Source organism: Macaca nemestrina, chromosome 14, assembly GCF_043159975.1.
Source record: "Macaca nemestrina isolate mMacNem1 chromosome 14, mMacNem.hap1, whole genome shotgun sequence".
Taxonomy (NCBI): Eukaryota; Metazoa; Chordata; class Mammalia; order Primates; family Cercopithecidae; genus Macaca; species Macaca nemestrina.
Window position 1 is genome coordinate 81,385,353 of NC_092138.1, and position 23,271 is coordinate 81,408,623.

The 23,271-nt window shown below is 34.8% G+C and overlaps 1 protein-coding gene across 4 annotated transcripts in view; it reads left to right on the forward strand.

Annotated features, from left to right (window-relative positions):
• LOC105481110 (muscle associated receptor tyrosine kinase) overlaps positions 1-23,271 on the forward strand; it is a 135,809-nt gene that overhangs the window by 94,148 nt on the left and 18,390 nt on the right. For 2 of the 4 annotated variants that reach the window (XM_071078145.1, XM_071078144.1), the window contains 3 exons: positions 3,356-3,362; positions 9,065-9,328; positions 17,612-17,787. In XM_071078145.1, coding sequence (XP_070934246.1) covers positions 3,356-3,362; positions 9,065-9,328; positions 17,612-17,787 — 447 coding nt within the window. Of the gene's footprint in view, positions 1-3,355; positions 3,363-9,064; positions 9,329-17,611; positions 17,788-18,450; positions 18,475-23,271 lie in introns of all 4 variants that reach the window. The other 2 variants (XM_071078143.1, XM_071078142.1) reach the window with 2 other exon arrangements.

The following is a 23,271-nucleotide window of genomic DNA, read 5'->3' on the forward strand; positions in this document are numbered from 1 at the left end:
TAGAAGCCCTGGCCACCGCAATCAGACAAGAGAAAGAAAGAAAAGGCATCCAAATAGGAATAGGGGAAGTCAAAGTATCCCTGTTTGCAGATAACATGATTCTATATCTAGAAATCCCATAGTCTCTGCCCAAAAGCTCCTTGAACTGTTAAGCAACATCAGCAAAGTTTCAGGGTACAAAATTAATGTACAAAAATCAGTAAATTCCTATGTACCAACAGCCAAGCCAAATCAGAAACATAATCCCTTTCACAATTGCTACAAAAGAATAAATACCTAGGAATACAGCTAACCAGGGAGGTGAAAGATCTCTGCAATAAGAATTACAAAACGCTGCTCAGTGTGCCCAAAGAAATTTATAGATTCAGTGCTATTGCTATCAAACAACCAATTACATTCTTCACAGAACTAGAAAAAAAAAAACTATTCTAAAATTCATATAGAATCAAAGAAGGGCCCAAACAGCCAAGGCAACCCTAAGCAAAAAGAACAAAGCTGGAGGAATCATGGTATATGACTTCAAACTATACTACAGGGCTACAGTAACCAAAACAGCATGGTACTGGTACAAAAACAGACACATAGACCACTGGAAGAGAATAGAGAGCCCAGAAATAAAACCACACACTTACAACCATCTAGACTTAGGCAAAGCTGGCAAAAACAAGCAATGGGGAAAGAATCCCTATTTAATAAATGGTGCTGTGATAGCTGGCTAGCCATATGTAGAAATTGAAACTGGATCCCTTCCCTACACCATATACAAAAATCAACTCAAGATGGATTATAGACCTAACTGTAAAACCTAAAATGGTAAACCTGAAAGATAACGTAGGAAATAACATTTTGGATATAGGAACTGGCAAAGATTTCATGACAAAAATGCCAAAAGCAACTGCAGCAAAAGCAAAATATGACAAATGGAACTTAATTAAACTTAAGAGCTTCTGCATAGCAAAAGAAACTATCAACAGACTAAACAGGCAACTTACAGAATGGGAGAAATATTTACAAACCTTATACACCTGACAAAGGTCTAGTATTCAGAATCTACAAGAAACTTACACATACAAGCACAAAAACAACCTCATTTAAAAGTGAGCAAAGGGCATAAACACACTTTTGAAAAGAAGACATACATGCAGTCAACAAGCATATGAAAAAATGCTCAATATCACTAATCATTAGAGAAATGCAAATCAAAACCACAATGAGATACCATGTCACTCCAGCTATTATTAAAAAGTCAAAAAATAACAGATGCTGTTCAAGACCAGCCTGGACAACATGGCAAAACCTCGTCTCTACTAGAAATCCAAAAGTTAGCCAGGTGTGGTAGCACGTGCCTGTAATCTCAGCTACGTGGGAGGCTGAGGCAGGAAAATCACTCGAACCTGGGAGGCGGAGGCTGCAGTGAGCCAAGATCATGCCACTGCACTGCATTCTCTCCTGGGCAACACAGTGAGACTCCACCTCAAAAGAAATAAAAAATTAAAAAATAACAGATATTGGCGAGGTTGCTGAGAAAAGGGAACTCTTATACGCTGCTGGTGGTGGTGTAAATTAGTTCAACCACCGTGGAAAGCAGGGTGGTAAGTCCTAAGATAACTAAACTAAAAACAGAACCACCATTCAACCCAGCACTCCCACTACTGAGTATATATCCAGAGGAATATAAATCAGTCTACCATAAAGACACATGTGTGCAAATGTTCATTGCAGCAACATTCATAATAGCAAAGATGTAGAATCAACCTAAATGCCTATCAATGACAGATTGGACAAAGAAAATGTGGCACATATACACCATGGAATATTATGGAATACTATGTGGTCATAAAAAATAATAAGATCATGTCCTTTGTAGGAACATGTATGGAACTGGAGGCCACTATCCTTAGCAAACTAATGCAGGAACAGAAAACTAAATACTGCATGTTCCCACTTATAAGTGGGAGAACACATGGACAGAAAGAGGGGAACAACAGACACTGGGACCTACCTGAGGGTAGAGGGTTGGAGAAAGGAGAGGATTAGAAAAAAAATAGAACAACTTTTGGGCACTATGCTTAGTACTCGGGTGATGAAATAATCTATACACCAAACTCCCAAGTCACAAGTTTACCTACATAACAAACCTGAATATGTACCCCCGAACCTAAAATCAAAGTTACAATATTCTTCAGGATCATTGAATAAAAAGCCCATAGAGATTCAAAAAAGTCATACACTGAAAGTTATAAAAACCTTGTAGTCACCAACCCTCACAAATCTAAAAGAGAATGATCAGAAATACAAGCTCATTGTATTTTAAGAAGATTGACCTCTCAGATAAATTCATGTTAGAGCTCTTAAAAATCCCCCTAAAAATGACACCCAAATGGATCTAAAACCTTCAAAAAGAAGTTAGACCTCAACATTAGGAGAAATTTTAATATGGCAAATTGATTTTAGACAAAGCATATGTTTTACTGTTTACTTTCATAGTGAAAGTTGAGATGACAGAATGAAGTAACTATAAAGCACTTGGTAAAGAGTGTGAAGTTTTTAATTTACAAGAAAGAAAATGGAATAATTCAGAAATGCTGGTTATATCACACCCTTGCCAGGATTCTCATGCCTTGGGAGAGTCTAAGTTGGGGCCGTTTGTCCTGGAAATCACATACCACCAGAGGACAGGCATGGTCTCCTCAGAGACCTAAGTTTTTACATCCGTGAGCATAGGCAGCTACATAATTTACAGGGCTAGGTGTTCAAAAAACAGTGAGGATTTCAAGGTAGTAACAGCAGAACATTAAATTAAGCCCGAGGCCCTTCTGAGTGCAGGTGCCGTGCAGCTACCCAGGTCACACACCCCGCCCCTGAGGCAGCCAGGTCTATGAGAACAACCATTGCCTACTTTCTACTTTCTCTTCTACCCTCTCTCCTCTACATCTTCTTTTCTTTTCTCCTTCTCCTTCTCCTTTTTCTTTTTTCTTTTTTTTTTTTCCCTCTAGGTCTACTTTATGCATCTTCTCTGTTAACCTCCACATCTTGCTTTCTTAATGTAAAGTCCCTGGGTAGCTAATGGAGGGAAATTCTGAGCTTAGATATTCCCTTGGTGGATGTTACCCATGATTGACTCAGTTTGAAAAGAACACGTTTCCTAAAGATACTCAGTATTTTCTTAATTTCCTCCAAGTCTGCCCATTAATGCAGCAGCTGGCCTCCTGGCAGAAGCAGAGAACTTTTCAGAAACTGAGAGATCAGCAGTATCAAAACAATCTCTTTCAAAGCATAAGATGAAAATATACTAATGTTCTTTCTTTTCCCCTTTAATTTGACTTCCTGTGGGAACTTCCTTTCCTGTTAATAGAATGGAGGTAAGAAACTTATTGTACCAATGTTTCCAATGTTTTGTTTTGTAGGGATTTCATTTGTTTTTGTTTGTGAGAGGGTCTTGTTGTGTTGCCTAGGCTGGAGTGCAGTGGAATGTGTTTTGTTTTTGTTATTTGACATGCCATTGATTGAGTGTTTACTATTTGCTGAGCACTGTAACATTTTAGAAACTTTCTAATTTCTAATCCTTTTAGTAAGTATGATGAAGTGAAAGACAGGTAACCTCTACTGAATACTTAATATGGATCAGGTACAGTGCTGAGCTTCACATGCATTATTTAAATTTATCTTCAAGACATCCCCATGGAATAGGTATTATTGTTATTTCTATTTTGCAGAAGGAAAAACCCTAAGAAAGTTTCTTTGAACTGGAGAGTTCAAGTGGCTTACACAGCTAGTAAATGATAAAGTTAGAAATGGAACCCAGAACTCCAAACTCTCCCCCATAGCTCTATCCTATATATAAGAAGGTATCCCTTGCAATATAACCTTTTGCAACTTACAGTGTTTTATTTGCAGTACTTTTAAAACTGACTTTCATAAAACTCTATGGAATGTAATTAATTTAAAGACAGCATTCTTAGCACATAGGCTATGTTTAAAAACAGGCAGCAGGATACAAAATTTGGTTAGACAGCAAAAGTAAGTTCAAGAGATTTAGAGTACAATACAGTGACTATCATTAATAACAATGTATTGTATTCTTGACAATCACTGAGAATGGATTTTAAGTGTTCTCATCATAAGAAAATGGTAAGTATATGAGGTAATACATTTGTTAATTAGCTCAATTTAGTCATCCCACAATGTGTACATGTTTTACAACATCATGTGGTACACAACAACAACAAAAAATACAGTTTTTAACTAAAAACACTTTTTAAAGAAAGTTTTGCTGTTAAAAAAGTCTTAAGAAATACCATTTGGATGTATATATTGCATCCAAAAAAAGCACTGAAAATCATGATACCCATTATATGAAAAATTGAACTAGTTGTAAGTATATGGGATAGTGATTTGTCATAATTGACTGCATTCCAATGTGTTAATGTGGTATCAAAAATTCTTAGTTCAAAAAAAAAGAAAAAATTCTTAGTCCATTTTTTAATCTAAATATTGCTTTAATAATTTATATTAACAATTTTGGAGCTACTGCCTTAGCAGAGTAAAGTTTATCTAAACTAAAATTAATAAAAGTGCCATTTAATAACCCTTCTTCTAAAAAAACAGGCAGTAGGCCAAATTTGTCCTGGGGGTTGTACTTGCTGACCCCTGCCTTGGAGAATAAATTGTATGCAAAGACACTAGGCAGGAAAGAATAGAAACAGTTCCTGTTTGCTTTGAAGGTTGGAAGTAGCATAGAATCTGTCATTACCTTTGTTGGGAATGTTCAAGGAGAGATAAGGCAGTTGCTAAAAAGGGGAAGATTTATCTGAGCCAGAGGAGAGGTACAGCTGTCAAGTGTGCCTGTGCTAGGGAGGGAGTGAAGTAAGGTGTGGAGTTTCCACCAGAATCATGGGGTTGTCACAACGCAAACATGCCATGGCCGGTCATCTGGAATGCCCTTGAGACAAAGTAGTATGTGTTCAAAGGGAGTAGACATCTCCCTCAGAGAAACTTGAAGATAACATTTTAAAATGTTCTATTGAATGTGATTCATACATTTCAAAGTAGAGAGAAATAGGAGTAAGAGGTGCAGTGAGAATTCTTTACCTACTTCCTTTGACCACATAGGGTTGTCTGTTATAAAAGAAGTTGAAAAGGAGATGTGAGATCAAATATCCATCATTGCCTCTACAAGAAAAGGAACTTCACTGGAAGAGAAGTCAACTGAGTTTATATTATAAGGAGGCAAGAGAGGGTCTGGCTCCATGTGCAATATTAACTAGCATTTTTAGAAGCTAGTCTGGCTGGTCATTCCGAAACAACCAGCATTCTGTGAATGGATCCCTGTGACCTCTGTCCCACTGTTCTAATGAGCAACAGGACCAGCTGCTTCTAATGTTGCCCCATCAGCAGTCCCACGAACTTCAGGCAGAGAAACAAAACTTTAGCTGGATGTGGAGGGGTCTTGTCACTTACAAAAGACAACAGAAGACACCAATGGAAATTATTTGCATTTAATTTATTCCCCAGTTCTTGCCATGAGCTCCTTTTTAAAATGTTGAAAGTGATAGATTTAGGGGGCTGAGGAACAAAATGTCCCAATTGGCTTCTGTGTCTTGCATCTAAAATTTGATCACTGTGTAAAATTTAAGGCTTATATTTCTGCACAAGAGGAGAGGAAAAGGAAAAGGAAAAGGAAGTGTTTGAAACACTGAAACTATAACTAGGTAGTTGATAAACAGATTCAGAGATGTATATATAATTTAGATATATAGATAATTTAGATCTATATATCTATCTATCTAAATTTATCTATCTATCTATCTAAATAGATAGGTAGATAGATAGTCGGTCTTATGTGTGCCTTACCTTTTAGAGCTCATCCAAGCATCGATATACTACCAAAGCCAAGTCCTTAATCATTCCAGGAACATCATAGAAATGAAATGTGGAAAACTAATAATAATCATATACTTTGTGTGTGTATGGTTTTTTCCCAGCACATAAAGGGTTTGTATAGGCTAGTGGTCATCAAGCTGTTAGGAAGAAAAAAATGAAATTAAAACCAAGATCTTCTCATTTCTATTCAAAACCTATTGTCCTTTTTTCTTTTTCATTTTTATTTTGCATTATATATTTAATGCTGTAAAACTAATGAGGATTCAATACTAGCAGAAATTCAGACAGAGGGATTCATTGTTAGTTGATTGTTAGTAATCCTTATCTCTGAAGCTATTTTCATCAATTTTTCTTTTGTGTACTTTTTCTTAGTTTCCAATGTTTAAAAAAAAATGTGTTTTGATGCATAATTAAAGGAAACATCATGAATGTGTATTATTTTTAAAAATACTCATAGGAAATGAATACCAGCATCATTGAATAGTTAACACATGACAGCAAAACCTGCATGAATAATTCTCAGCTCAGAGACACTGGGAAATATTTAATTTTTACATGGTGGGGTTTTTTCTGTTACCTATAAAAGGTCACACATGATTGTATTCATCCCCCCTTTATACTGAGATATTACATCAACTTGTGAGGCCATTTTGTAAACCAGTTTGAAATATTCCTGGTCACTACTTATTATATAGTTTCTTAAAGCACAGTGTAGAAGCTGGATGGGGATTAATTCCTTTCCTTCCCATCCTAAGAGTCATGTCTGACACCTGTATAATAATGACAGGTTAACAAGAGAAGAGGATAACAAATTTATTTGATCACAGTTTTATATAACGTGGGACCCTTCAGAATGAAGACCCTAGATACAGGGAAAGCAATCCTTTTTTTTTTTTTTTTTTTTTTTTTTTTAAGACAAGAGTCTTCCTCTGTCACCCAGGCTGGAGTGCAGTGGTGCAGTCTGAGCTCACTGCAACCTCCGCCTCCCGGATTCAAGTGATTCTGCTGCCTCAGCCCCCTGAGTAGTTGGGATTACAAGTGCCTGCCACCATGCCCGGCTAATTTTTATACTTTTAGTAGAGACTGGGTTTCTCCATGTTGGCCAGGCTGGTCTCAAACTCCTGACCTCAAGTGATCTGCCCATCTCAGCCTCCCAAAATGCTGAGATTACAGGCGTGAGCCACCATACCCAGCCGAAGCAATCCATTTTTATGCTTAGGTTCGATGAAGTATGAACAACTGTGTAGAAATATGATTAGACACAATGTGATCTAATGCTAACAGGCTGAGTGGGGAAACTAGCCCATCCTGCCTGTTCCGATTTTTCTCAGCCCCCCTGTGCAGCACTCGCACCTCCCAGGTAAGAGGTAGGATCCCTCTGGAATGAAGGTCTGAATTTCTTTATGGTCAGGTGTTATACAGAAAAGCGGGGGGGTGGGTAGAGTAAATATTTAGGTGTTATGGCTAGCCTTGAGGAAAAGGCATTCTGATGTCTATGATCTGTCTTGGAAAAGAGGGATTCTAGTGTCTAAGATTTGCCTCGGGGAAGAAAGAGAGGAGAGACAGGAGGGCGGAAGATCTGTTTCTGAGGCTGCTTCTTAGGCCTTCACTTTGGGGTGTCATTTACTGAGCCTGAACAACAGCATCCTTGTTTCTGTCTAATTTTCTCTGGGGGTTTTCTCACCTTTACCTTGAGAAAGTTTTCATGGAGTTTTGTGCTTTCTTATTCAAGGCCTTCATTTTAAATATCCCCAACAAACAAAGGGATACAGTAAAAATCATGCTGCCTAATGAGTAAAAGTCTAGTATGAATTAAAGGAAGACTCTATATTACAAAATATTGTTTTAAAGCATAGCTGTGTTTCTTGGAAGTTCATTGTTTCACCTGAATGTAGTATATCTCATTCTAATGAATTTGCTTTAAAGACCTGCCAGTGATGGTTTGTAATTATAGTATTAATTTTTTAAATTCAACTGGGGTCACGTAACAATTTTAAAATTTGACACAAATTCTAATTTGTTTAATTTTCTTACTTTAAATTCTTCATATAAAGACAATGAAAAGCTAAATTCAATAGTTGTACAAATCTAAATAAGAATACAACTTAAGACTTTTCTGTCATTACTAACACTATGGAAGATCTGACAGAAGCCATAAGAAAATACTGAGACCATCACAGTGCCTACACATAATAAGTATTCCACATATGTTTGTCAGGTGAGTATATGAGTTGTTATAATTCCCAGCATTACATTAAGGGAACAAGTAGATACGTGAAGAGAGTACCAGCAGCATTTTCCATTCTCCCAATTGTCTTCAGTTATTATAGCAGATAAGTTTTTAATCCTATGTTTGTGCTAGCACTAGCATTTACAGGTTTCTCCCTGATATATGGCCCATTAACACACAATAATCTGAGTTCAGAGTAATTACTTGTATCACTCAACAGAATAGATCATTGAGGCACTGGGTGACCAGTTGACTTTCCATGTGATGAGATGTGATGAGAAAACAGCAAAGCTGAAGGTTCTACTTGGCTCCTCTGGAAGCCATATTTCTGCTTTCTCCTCCCTACATCACTTTCTTTTTCTTTAATGGAATTCTGGGAAGATGTGTGAGCGAGAGAATCTGAGTATGGAAGGTGTTGCAAAGATGTATATGTTGTAAAAAACTAAGGTAAACTATCATAACACATAAATAAACTATGTCCCTAAAGCTGCAAATATTTTAGCTGAGAGCAGTTATTATTACGCTCAATTATTTGTTAACCATCATCATGAAATGTCTTCCAGATGCATCTTTGCTTATATCAGCTTCTTTGCAAGCAGTCTGTAAGGTGGCTTAACTAAGAGTAGTCAGATTCTATTTATAATGTAGAATAATAAAAATACCCAAATCTATTCAGTCCTTTATAGTTCCCAAAGCTTTCCACATCCATCATCACATTTGGCCTTCTCAATAGCCCTGTGGAGTAGCTACAGATGATATAATTGCAGCTGGAAATGAAGACCATATTCAAATGGAGCATGTCAACCAATTTGCTAGTACAATTTTCTCCTATTTCTGTGACACAGATGTGAAAACAAACAAACAAACAAAAAAAAAAAAGAAAGAAAGAAAAGCAGAATGAATGCCAAGAAATAGCATGTGATTAGAAATGTTGTTCATTTCTTCTTTCAGTAAACCACAGAAAGATAACAAAGGCTACTGCGCCCAGTATAGAGGGGAGATGTGTAATGCAGTCCTGGCAAAAGACGCTCTTGTTTTTCTCAACACCTCCTATGCGGACCCTGAGGAGGCCCAAGAGCTGCTGGTCCACACGGCCTGGAATGAACTGAAAGTAGTGAGCCCACTCTGCAGGCCAGCTGCTGAGGCTTTGTTGTGTAACCACGTCTTCCAGGAGTGCAGTCCTGGAGTAGTGCCGACTCCTATTCCCATTTGCAGGTAAAATCTCAAAAATAATTCAAAGGAAAAATTCCATTTTTCTATCTGCACAACAGAAAGAGTTTTTGAAAAATGTTGTAATGTGCAACAGTAAAAGGAAAAAAGCGGTTTTCATCCAAAATAGGAGGTAGTGGCTGGGCACAGTGCCTCATGCCTGTAATCCCAGCACTTTGGGAGGCAAAGGTGAGTGGATCACTTGAGGTCAGGAGTTCAATACCAGCCTGGCCAACATGGTGAAACCCCGTTTGTACTAAAAATACAAAAATTACCCAGGTGTGGTGGCGCACTTGTAATCCCAGCTAGTCGGGAGGCTGAGGCAAGAGAATCACTTGAACCGGCGAGGCGGAGGTTGCAGTGAGCCGAGATTGCACCACTGCACTCCAGCCTGAGTGTTGAGACTCCATCTCAAACAAAGAAACAAATAGGAGGTAATTAATCAGACAAAATGTCTATCATGTAAATCACTGAAGATAACCTAAAATACAAGTACTTAGAACCTCTAGAAAATGTCATAAATGGTGTAATATTCCATTACTCTTGTTATTGCTCACATTATTATGGTATCCATAAATATCCCAGATTTCTATCAAATGAAAGGAGAAATCTTAAACTAACATGGACCTCATTAGTAAGCCAAGATAGAGAAAATAAAAACTGTACATTTTGTCAATAAATGAGATCATGCCAAGCATTTCAGAATGTTATTTTAAAGTACATTCCATCCAAAATTCTAAGTTCTAATGCTGTTGCCTCGTTTGGGTGGGGTAGGAGGGAATTATACTGTAAATAGATATTTTTTAAAATTCTCATACTTTTTAAATATTGAAATTGATAAACTTATGTTCAATAGAATTATCTTCACCTTTAAATACTCCTTATGTAGGAAAAAAAAAAGAATCAATCTAATTTTTGAGCCAAATAGAACAAAGTTCAAATACTGTTAGTTCTGCTTTCTCGATGTGTGTGGTCTTGGCTAAACTTCAGTTTCCTCATCTGCACACTAGAATTGAGAGGATTAAAGGATAAATCACACTCATGGAGTATGTCAGAAACTAGATAGACATTGTTATTCTGAAATTTTCTGTTGAAGAAACCCCATGAAAACTACCAACACAGCACATTTCCACTATTTTGATAAAACCAGAAACTATTTAAATATTGCAATAATTTTAGGACACTCTCTATTTAGCATATAATAACAACAGTATGGTCATTAAATTAGAGTTCTGTGTTCCTCAATTTACTGCAAAGTTTGAGGATTTGGAGACACTATAAGAGTAATATAATTTGTTTATTCCTCTAAGAAGATTGTATTGTGATCAGGCATGTCATCTAAAAATCTCTAGGGACTTCAGCATTGACGGAATAAGAAGGGGAAAGAGAAGGAGAGAAAAAGTAAAGTTACTCCAAAAAAAAAAAAAAAAAAATGGGAAGAGTAGGTGAGAGGCAGTAAAATTTGTTTTAATAGGACTTAAGAAATACTGATGCTATTTCAACTGTCCTTGCAGTTATTTGAAAAAAGAGTGCCTCTGTTAATTATCACTTCTTTAGATTTCTCCTCCTTGGGCTTCTTTATAGGATTCTCCAAAATTGTTTATTTGATGTACTGCTCATCAATGAAAATCCTTTTGCTAGAAAGTAGCACGTGTATAATAAACAGAAATGTAACCAGCAAAATAAAGTGAGAGTAGATTCTATCAGCTTTATCCTTTAGTACTACTAACATAATGTGTGGTGGCCACAGAATTGTTATCATACTTACACAGTGACACTCAGGCAAATCAGCTCAACACCATGGACAGATGCTTGAGAGAAATAATAATTAGATTAGAAAAACTCTTTGTGTGTGTGACAGCTATTGTGGTTTTCTGATTACACAACCCACAAGACTCCATTGTATAAAAAAAGAACACAGTACTTTCATTGCTAAAACCCAGAGAGTTGGTCACTACTGAGGTGTGTGTTTACTTATGTTTACTTATATCTATATTTCTGTACTCTGAATTCTATTTCATTGATGGTTTCTCTATTTTTGCAGACTTTGGATTTAATTACTGTCTTTATAATTAATTTCAATCTGTGCTATGAATTTCACAGGTTTTCATCTTTTAAAAAATTCTTTACTCATATAATTATTTTTAATTATTACATGCTGACATTGGCAAAATGTTTCTAAATTTCGTATTTAAAAATAACTATATAAATTATATAACAAAGTTAACAATAGTTATATTAATAATAATTAATAATATAATAGTTACTAATATTATATAATATATAAGTTATATAACATATAAGTTATATAACTATATATTACATATTATAAGTTATATATTATATAATATTTTATATTTATATAAAATATATATTATATATTTTATAATTATATTATATGTTATATAACATAAAATATATAATATATATTATAAGTTATATAATATTACATAAGTTATATAATTATGTTATATTATTTGACTTATATAATTAATATATAAGAGAATATAATTATATGTTATACAATATAATATATAATTATATAAGTTATATAATATAAAATTATATATAATTATAATTTGATATTACAATTATATTATATATTGCATTATATAACTTATATGATTAATAATTATAATAGATAATTAATATAATTATATGATATTATATAACTTATTATATAATTATTTTAAATATGAAATTTACATTTTGCCAATGTCCACATGTAAATACCATTTAGAATTTGATCAGAATGATGGTAAGTTTATACAATTAATTTAGGGCAAATAGCTATATTTACATTACTGAGTATTCTCATTTAGGAGTGTGGTATGCCATTCCTTTTATGTAGATCTTATTTTATGCCTGCTAGTAAAGTTTGATGATTTCTGTCTTACATGTTTCTTTTTTTATTAAGTTTATGACTAGATGTGTTTTTGTTTTGTTTTGTTTTGTTTTTGAGACTGAGTCTTGCTCTGTCCCCCAGGCTGGAGTGCAGTGGCGCGATCTCGGCTCACTGCAAGCTCTTCCTCCTGGGTTCACGCCATTCTCCCGCCTCGGCCTCCTGATACAGGCACCCACCACCATGTCTGGCTAATTTTTTGTATTTTTAGTAGAGACGGGGTTTCAACGTGTTAGCCAGGACGGTCTCAATCGCCTGACCTCGTGATCCGCCCTGCTCAGCCTCCCAAAGTGCTGGGATTACAGGTGTGAGCCACCACACCCGGCCGACTAGATGTGTTTTATAGTCATTGCTGTTGTTGCAAGAGTATTAATTATAATATAGTTATTACAGGAGGCTAGAATGTCCATAAAACATAGTGATGCAATTAAATTCCCTTGTTCCTTATTTTAATAAAACTGCTATTAATTTCTTTAGAATTTTTACATTTTAGAGTTGAACTATGTAACATTTTGGATCATATTAATCAGATTTTTTAAAGTATATTCTTTATTGAGATAGTTTATAGAAGTATAATTTACATACAAGAAACTGTACCCCTTTAACCATATAGTTCAGAGTTTGACAAAAGTATACAACTATGTAACCACTACCCCAATCAAGACATAGAATGTTTTCACCACCCATAAAGTTCTCTTATGCTTTCTTTCCTTTTTTTTTTTTTTGAAATGGAGTCTTGCTCTGTTGCCCAGGCTGGAGTGCAGTGGCACAATCTCGGCTCACTGCAACCTCTGCCTGCCGGGTTCAAGAATTCTCCTGTCTCAGCCTCCCAAATAGCTGGGACTACAGGTGCCTGCCACTACACCTAGCTAATTTTTATATTTTTACTAGGGATGGGGTCAGGCTAGTCTCGAACTCCAGACCTCAGGTGATCCACCCACCTCGGTCTCCCAAAGTGCTGAGATTACAAGCGTGAGCCACCACGCCCAGCCCTGTTATGCTCATTTCTAATCAATTCCCCATTATCTCTGAAGGCATTGCTGTTCTGATTTCTCTGACCATAGCATACAACTAGTTTTGCTTGTTCCTGAATCTCATACTCATGAAATGGTGTAATATATACTGCTTTGTGTCTGACTTCTTTTGTTCATCATAACGTTTTTGATATTCATCCATATTGCTACATGTAACAGTGGTTTGTTTCTTTTCATTGCCGCTTTTATTTGCGTGGTTGAGATGGAAATAATTACGTGAAGAAGTAGGTAGGGTCAAGCTCCCCCTCATTTTGCCTAAGAATTATAAAGCAATTCATTTGAACAACTGCAGTATCAAAAGGAAAGTTAGTATAGAAATGTTAGGCCACTCAAGATGACTGACTCATCAACCACAGCAACAAAAAAGTCAGATACCAGCTTTAGACACAAAGGATCAACCAAATAATTTATTCCTGCAATTTGTAGTTTATTCCAATTTTGTTTGATATTATACCTCCTAGTTATTAAGAGGAATCAAGTCTCATCAATCATAAATCATTAATCCTTGCCAACAAGTATTTTTTTCATTTTATTTGTTAACAAGTTGTTACTACTATATAATAAAGCCATTTCATTTTATTGTATTTATATGCAACAACTGCTTTACAATATTCTATTAGATTTTTGATTGATAGTCTGTGGTTCCTCTGATGGAAATAATATGGTCTATAAATAATTATAAACTATTATATATTGTTTATATATAATATAAAACTATAAATCTTAGTTAGATTGTACTCTTTCTTAGTTGAAATTTTGGAAATTTTTACTAGAATTAAAATTAAATTTTATCTTTGTGTGCTAGCACAAAATACATTTATTGACTAACTTTCCAACATTTATGTCCCAGTTCAGTTTACATGCATGAGCCACAGATGTTCTTTCTTATATTGAAAATAATTCACCTTTTTTAAAGAAAAAAATCTCTTTCACTGAAATTTTAAATTTATTAGAAAATCATAGTTATTTCCTAAATCTATATGTCATTTGCAGTGTACATTTAAAAATGTATTTCTAATTCCCATTGTTACTTAAATAAGTAGTTTTATTGGAAAAATGTTATCTTTAAAAATCCTCATCGTCATTTTGTTCCAATTGAAGAAAATATAATCTAAAAATTTTTACATTTTAATATTTTATAGAGGTTTTCTTTTCGCTGATATATAATTAAAAATAAAAATTGGCATTTGTAAAGACATAGTCTCTTCCATTAACATATAAAATTCATATATTTATGTTCAATCCTTTCTGCTCTTAAATGAGTATTATCTATTTGATCCAATAGTTTAATAGTGATATATCAAAATTTTCACAATAATTGTGTTTCTAAGAATATTTTCTTGCAATTCTGACTCCTGCTTTTTGCACCAAGAAATATTACACTAAAATTGAATTTACTGCTGATAACTGGTAAGTTTGATCTTCATTTTTTTGTTATATCTTTTGAAAAAGTCTCTGTTTGCCTTTATTCATCAAAGTAGTTCAGAAGTTGTCAACCATTTTATATTCTACCTCTACTTGCTTGTGAGATTTTTAAAAGCATGCTATCACTCATGGTTTTCTAATTATTAGGTTGGTGCAAAAGTAATTGTGGTTTTTCCATTAAAAGTAATGGCAAGAACCACAATTACTTTTGCCCCAACCTAATATAAGCAGTCATTCAATGATGTGTGCCTCTTTGCATGATGACATGGAATTTTATTTGTCCAACAAATATTTATCGATCTCCTTCTGGGCTCCAAGTACTACACTAGGCATTTAGGACATATTAATGAACATAATAAACAACTTATATATAACTTTAGAAGGTGTTAAATGTCAGGGAAAAAGAAAAAAGGAATGCTCGGGTAAGGAAGACCGGGAATACCAAAGGAAGAGGAGAAAGTTGTAACTTTAAAAATAAGGTATTCAGGGTAGACCTAATTAAGTTAGCATAATTGTACTGAATCTTCCACACTTGTTCTTTGAAGCTTTATCTGAAATTATAAACCATATTTGTATTGTTCAATTACATTTTATTTGCATATGCTCAATTTTTGGAATATTATTCTTAGCTTTTACATTTGATTTCATAATCATATATAAGTAGATACTTGGAGAAGTTTACTATGTTACTTATCATTGATACTCATTCATTTCAAATGAAATCTTTCTTTTTCTTAAATTCTTAATTTAAATTCACTTCTTGTCTATTCATCTCTTCTTTACTCATCTCTCATTCAGGTAGAGTAGGTATTTTTCACATATAAAAAAAATTCTGTCTTTGTACATATATGTTTTTGACTGGGTATTTCAGTCTGTGTTAACATAAGTGTTAGCTTTTGCGTTAGTTCTCCTCAAACACTATGGACTCCGACCAATTATTTTCTGGCCATGTTGTAATGAAGAGGAAGCAGAAAGCAATTCTGACTTTTGTTCCTTTGTAAGGAACATTTTCCTCTCTCCAGATTGTAGAAAGATTATTTCTTTAATTGTTGAGATTCAAAATATTTGTAAAATTCATTTGGGGATAGATTTATTTTGTTTTCTTTCATGTAATATAAAGAATATAAACATAATAGGTAATATGCCCTAAACATTATGCCCTTTTCATCTTAAAAATGTTTTCTTATACCGTATCTTTGATTATTTTCTATTTTTTATGTCTCTGGTTCTCTTGCTGAGAAACAGTATTATTTGACTTTGAATTTCTTACTTGCTCTACTTTATCAGTTATTTCACACATTATTTTCATCTGTTTAGCCTTTCTTGCATTCAATTAGGTCCTTTCTTTCTGCATTCAATTGAATATTTAGTTCAAATTTGTTTATTTCTTGCAGTGCCATTTGTTTTCTATTTTCAATGAAGATTGTAAGTGTTGGTTTTATTTTTTGTGGTTTCTATTTTCTGTAGTTACTTCCATGTTCAAATTATCCTACTTTTCAGTCTATACTTCATCTTGATTTGTTTTTTTCTTGTGAACAACTCTGCTATAGAGGGCATGCTTTAGTGCATGGCAATGAAAACAAAGCAAACCAAAAGTCATTCATTAATGTGTTCTTCTATTTAGAATAAAAAATTTCCCAGGTATTTACTTCTTCTGCATAATGTGGAATATGGAATTTTTTTCATATGTCCCATATTGATTTTTGCACACTTTATGCTGTCTGCATGCAAAAAAAAAAAATGTGTTTATACAACCCAGGGGTGGAACTAAGATAAGCAACTCTCCTCAGGTCCTTTACCTACTGAGAAGTCTTGAAAGCCCCATTATACTCCCTTCTCCCTCACACCCACCAAGAATTATAAATCCCATTGTTATCTTCATATAAGAATATATTTGCATCTCATCACATTCATATGCACAGTCTTTTATTCTATGCATGCTCCATTAGCTCATATTGGCAAGTTAGGAAAGCAGGAGTGTGGGAATAAGTATTTAAAAAGACACCATTGTGGCATATACACACACACACACACACACTCACAATTTTCTCCTCTCTGAATCCTTCACATACTGAATAAAGGACATCTGCTACTATTATGTTTAATTTATTTAATTATCTTTAATTTCCTCTTATTATTAACCCCAAATACCTTAATTTGAAATTAACCAGGTTTTTCCTATGCAGTCTGTCCTATTTTCTATCAGGCTTAAGCAAATACTAATCTGCAAAATTCCAAGTAGTCCAATTAGTGTTTCTTCAGCCCCTTCACTCATAATACAACATGTAGATGAACATAACAGCTTCATATTCAAACAGATATTACCTTGGCTTTCTCAGATAGAAACACGCATAGCCATGGGACAGGATTCTGTGCCTCAAAGTAAGGGCTGAGTAAGGACCCACATGCCCTCCTCTAAGCTGCCAGGGAGGTGGCGCTGTTCTGTTTCAGAGGACAAAGCACACAGAGGTCCAGACTATGGTCCTCAAGCCCTGCCCATTAGCCCCAAGATCGTAGAAAAATCTTCCAAGCTGGAAACTGATTGACAATGATCCTGACTTTTAGTAGGTGTGTTTTTTAATCTGTATACCTTATTTCTCTACCTGTGTTGTTATTTGAATATGGAGTTGGGAGAAGACATATCAGAGATTCCCAAACTAACACATTTTAAATTTGACATTTTTTCCCCTAGACTAACATTAATTGTATTTCACGACAAAACGAGAGAGTATTTCATCTCATGGGACAGTACACTAGATTTCATGAAATCTCATATTATTTGCAGTAAAAACTTTCTTTCATAAATGCTTTTCAAGAACAGACAATTTACTATGATGATGTCTTGAAAACACAGAATTTAGGCTTTGCCACAAATTTGCTTTAACATGTTATGATTCATCAAGTTTTGTTCTCCATATACTATTTTAGAGAGTACTGCTTGGCAGTAAAGGAGCTCTTCTGTGCAAAAGAATGGCTGGCAATGGAAGAGAAGACCCACAGAGGACTCTACAGATCTGAGATGCATTTGCTTTCGGTGCCAGAATGCAGCAAGCTTCCCAGCATGCACTGGGACCCTACAGCCTGTGCCAGACTGCCACATTTAGGTAACAAAGAGTTCTCCCAAGACTTTGTAGGTTAAGAGAAATTTACTATTTTGAAGAAACTAAGGTGTGAAAGCTTCTAACATTTCTAGGCATTTCTAATTTTTTTTTTTTTTTAGTTCTGCCTTCCTTAGATACCTACTAGTGGAATCCTAATGCTATCCTAATTGCACAGATTAGGATAAAGATTTATTTCATTTGCTCTAAAATAAACGAAACAGCACTTTTAATTACTGCTTGACATTTTAGATTCTTTCATAGATTCTCTCTTATGAGAGCTTGTAACATTTTCTGGAATGTGCAGAAAAATGGCTAAGAAGCATCTCATATTTTGTCAGAAGAGTGGAATAAAGGAATAAAGTCCTTTTTCTTAGCCAAGAAAGCATGCTAAAATAAGACACATGTTTGAAAATGCAGATCTCACAAAACAAAACTGAATTGCTTCATGTTGCTTTAATGAACTCTGTTTGTAAGGAACTATGTTGTTATCCCTAACAGCTGGTATAATTTCAAAGACCCAATTCTTTCACATTCGAATGCAAAGAATGTTTTCCAGTTGTATATTAAAAAGCTGAAAGAGAGCTTGCATTTCCTAGCACTCTCTCACAGAATATGTGAGATATCTGGATACTCACTTAAAACAAATTTTTATCCTTTCCCCTTCAGATTATAACAAAGAAAACCCAAAAAGTAAGTAATTATGTTTGTGCCCTTGAAACCTTATGTGTATGTAATTGGATTCATGCATGTGTGTTTACACTCATATTTCCTGATGCCCAGAACAGAATGTACAGCCCCTCTCAAAGGCTTCTCACCATACTCATCCAGTGTAGAACATGAGAGAAAGTCATGGAAGGTCTCAGTTTGTAACTTTTAATTAGACCGTAGAGAGTACCATATTTAGCGAATCATACAAATACTATCTCCCACCTCCAGGTCATTAGCCTGTTTTATTTCTTATACGTCTGTAAAGCAAGCCAAATTTAAAAAGTCACCTTTTTATTTTATATTCTTGATTTGGTATAATCTAACTATGTATAGATGAAACCCAACATTTATTGCTTCCTTGAGCCAATTCGTGATCTTCATTTGTGACAACAGATCCCTCTTTTGAAAGTTAGGTATTTTTTTAAGACAGCTGATTTCCAGTATAAAGTTTATAGGATCAAATCAAATGGCTCTAAAAAGGTCATCACAAAAATCTCTAGGAAATAATTCAAGAAGGTAGCTTGAAAAGGGATGTCCTACAAAATAACTTGTATCAGATAGTGCTTTAACCTGTCAGAATGCAGAAATCCTCAGGATGAAATTAGAAAAGCTTTTCATGTCAATTAACTTCCTCTGGTCTCAGTGTTCTAAGGCTTAAATCGCACTTACTTCCTATAATACATATTTCAGCCCTAATCCCCTCTGCACTTGGCTAGGTGCCAGGACTTGATTTTTACCAGCTTGCTTAACGGACCAACACTTAATGTATTAAAAGAAAGAATGCTACTGGTCCTAGTTGAATCACTCAGAGTTATTAAACAAGAAGAGTTATGGAAACCTTAAAAATCTCTTATTCTGGTAGCCTGTCAAATTGTTATTCCCAAATCGAAGGAATAAAAAAAAATTCAATTCTTTGTTATATGAGCAGCCAAAGTTTACTTTGATTGGACTTTGAATTGATTACTCTGCTCTTTGTTATCCATCAATTGTTTACTCAGTCATCCATTCAAACATTCATGGAGGGTTTACTGTGTGGAAGGACCAGACCATTCATCTTAAATTAGACAGGAACAATACACAAAAATCATCCACATTTTTGCCTTTCACACTAATTATAAAGGAATTTTGAGCAGCGCAAACTAGCTACAATAATAAATTTTCTAGTCTTTAAAAAAAAAAGCTTTATGAAATCTTTGATACATATAAGAAAATGAGCTCCTAATGTCATGAACTGACCATTTAAATGGAAAATAGGGTAGGGAATGTCTGAAAGTATGCTCCCTGAGTTAAAGGCAATTATTATTAAAAGAGTTGGCTTTAGCAGGTTAATAGTGAAGCAAAGAAAAGATCCTTATTAGGCAGTGTCCCATATTTTATAGGAGCGTGTAAAGACCTCAAATATTTTCCAAAGAGTGTCTTGATTTCTGAGTAAACTCTAAAGAATATCACCAGCTCATTTGGAGGGGTCACAAAAGAGCTGTTAATCATTTGTTTATCTTTGTATTATTTTCTTCTTCCTTGAGCACAGGGACTAGAATTTCAGTAGTTTTCCTTTTTCATAATTTCTTTGGCTGAAGTGAAACATCTTTTTGAGCAAGCAATGCCTTTGTGCTAGTTACATTATTTGTCTGCTAAGCAAGGATTACACTATTCCCCTCTTCCGTGAGACTTCACATACTTTACTACAGAAACACTCAGCAGTGAATCTGTCTTCTATTTCAGAGCTTCTGTGGAAAAAAGGATAATCTGTCTTAATCATTGAAATAATGATTTGCTATTCTCTTGAATTCTTTTTCCTCCCATCTTTGCTCTTTCTATACATATACATGGAGAATGAAGGACCCAATGAATGTACCCAAATCCAAACTGATTAGTGTGATACATACATTATCTCTCCTAATACTCCCAATAGTTCTACAAAATTAAGTACTATGAATGTCCTCCATTTTACATACAACACAACCTGAGAAAGAGAGATTAAGCAATGTGTCCAATTTTATCCATCTAGTAAGGTGATAAGCCAGAATTTGAACTCAAATCAATCTGATTCTGGCTCTGTCTTCAGAGCCAGAATGTTATACCTCATGCCTTTCTGTTATTACTAACATTTTTTTTAAAACATTCTAAGACCTCATGTGTAATAAAGCTTAACTGATTGTTTAACTGGTTCATTCTTGAATAAATACCACTACCTTTTTACATTTGTTTTAATTGATTATTCTTAAGAAGGTCCAATTGATAAAAATTGTATTGTTCACAATTTTAAATCACCCAGGCCACGTGATGATTTGACTTTTTGTTAACGTTTAAATGAATACATGCTTTGTGTCCCAGACCGTTTTTCCATAATGATCAGCTACCATTTTGCCCACAAATGAAATCATAAAATGTCAGTGTCTCTGTGTGTGCGTTTGTGTGCATGTGTGTGTGTGTAAAACTCATGCATTATTTCATAATTGAAATGTAGTTTGGGTAATTTTGTGGTAATATTAAAGTTACACGTTCATAGAAAATTGGAGTTTAAAGTAACTTTAACAGGTATTTTATCCAAACTCTCCCACAACGAAAGAATCTTTTCTAGAGCATCTCTGACAGAAACATTCCCTTTTCCCTCCTGAATTTATTTCTTAATTCCTTTGTAGAATACATTATTTGAACAATTTAGCTATGTAGAACTAAATTCTGGTTCTCTAGAACTTTCAACAACTGATCTTCACTCTGTTTCTTTGATTTATTTACATTCTATATGACAGTCCTTGAAATATTTGGAGACAGGCACTCAATCTCTCTGTAGTCTTCTCTTATTCACATTAAATATCTCCAATTTTCAAATTTTTCTTTTGCAACTGACTTCCAAAATCTTCACCTCCATGTTTACTCTTTACTGGCTGCACACAAGCCTGAGAATATCCAGAATAGAACACAATGCACAGAGCATGATCTGATCAGAATTTCAATGCAACCGTATTTTCTGTGACAAGGCCTTGTTCTTTCACGAGTATAAACTCATGCTAGCTGGCTAATAATCTCATGACATTAATAGCCCTTCTATACACATATGAGTTTACTGATTTCATTGATTTTCTAATACATTTTCTACTAGACCAATCTAATTCATAATTATTTTATTACATTCTTCTAGCATTTATAATAATTTGTAATTTATATGTTCTGTGTTCTATGTACTATGTTCTATGAGGCATGGTGATCCAAGACACTTTTCTTCTTATATGAAACCTTTTATCAATGTAAAATGTCACTCTCATCTTGTTTTAGTGCTTTTAGCTTTAAATTTCTAGTATTAATAATGGTAATTTTTTCCTTGTATTTACATTAACCTAGAACCTCTTTGTTCCTCTTTTATTTTTCTTTTCTTATAAACAACATATACCTGGGTTTACTCCAGTCTGATAGCTATTTTCTATTAATAGGAGGATTTAGCCTGTTCATATTTTATATAACAACTGATATACTCTATTTTATCCCTACTATCTTAACTGTACATTTTCTAGTCACTTTATGTTTTTGCTTCTTCTTTTTCCTTTTCTTTACTTGTTACTGGTTATATTTTCTCCACTGCTAAGTGAAAGTCAGAGCACAATTCTTTCTACACATTGCAGTGCTCTATTTATTCCTTATTTCTGCCCACCCCATGGGACTTTCAGAACCTCCAATGAGATCCTCAGAATGCTCAGATCTTCTTCTTTACCTCCCCTAGTACTCTTAGGTTTCTCTTTGCAGAGTGATTCTCAATATTGAATCTCATCTAGTGAATTAGCCAAGACTCCACCCATCGCAGCCCATTTAGATTTATATTGAAGTCACTTTCTGATTCAATTGTTATTAAGAGTCACCTCATGTATTTCCTCAGAAGGGAAAGTGTCTTGGGAGACAGAATCCCTGAAGCCTTGTATATTATCAAATTGTTTTCTTTTATTTGGGTAGTTGAAAGGTGTATTAGCTGGGAATGGAACTCCTGAGTGACATTTCTCTGGGTGGTTTATAGATGTGATTTCACTCTTTTCTAGCTTCTAGTGTTGGAAGCAGGTAGTCCGGTGTGAATTTTGTTTATTGTTTTCCTGTAAGTAATTTATTCTTTCTAGGTAGAAACTTTTAGCTTTTTCTCTTTATCCGTGATATCTGTATGATGAAAATCCTGTTTAATGATGTGCTATTGAACATCTCTTTCCAACTCCATGATCAGGGCTTCACGTTGGGAGCTTGACATAAGCTATGAGGGGAATCTTTATCCCATGGAAATCAGGATGGCAGACAGATCTTTCTAATGCAAAAAGTTGATTATGCTATTCCACCTCTTAAAACACTCCTATGAGACCCTCCATTTGCTGCATGGCATAGTTCAAATTACTTAAATCGGTATACAAGGACTTTTCTCACTAAACCTGGTATCTGCAGCCTTACCTGTAGATACTCCCCAACTCCAACAATGAAACTTCTAGGTGCACTTTTAGCAAGGTATCACATCTGCTTAGTTCAGATCTTGGTATATGCTATTCCTTCTTTGTAGAATACTGTCTCTCTACCCTGACTCCATTCTACTCCCTTAATTCCCCCATCCCACACACACCGTTGTTTTTGTTTGTTTGTTTGTTTGTTTGTTTTTAGACGGAGTCTCGCTCTGTCGCCCAGGCTGGAGTGCAGTGGCGCGATCTCGGCTCACTGCAAGCTCCGCCTCCCGGGTTCACGCCATTCTCCCGCCTCAGCCTCCCGAGTAGCTGGGTCTACAGGCGCCCGCCACTATGCCTGGCTAATTTTTTG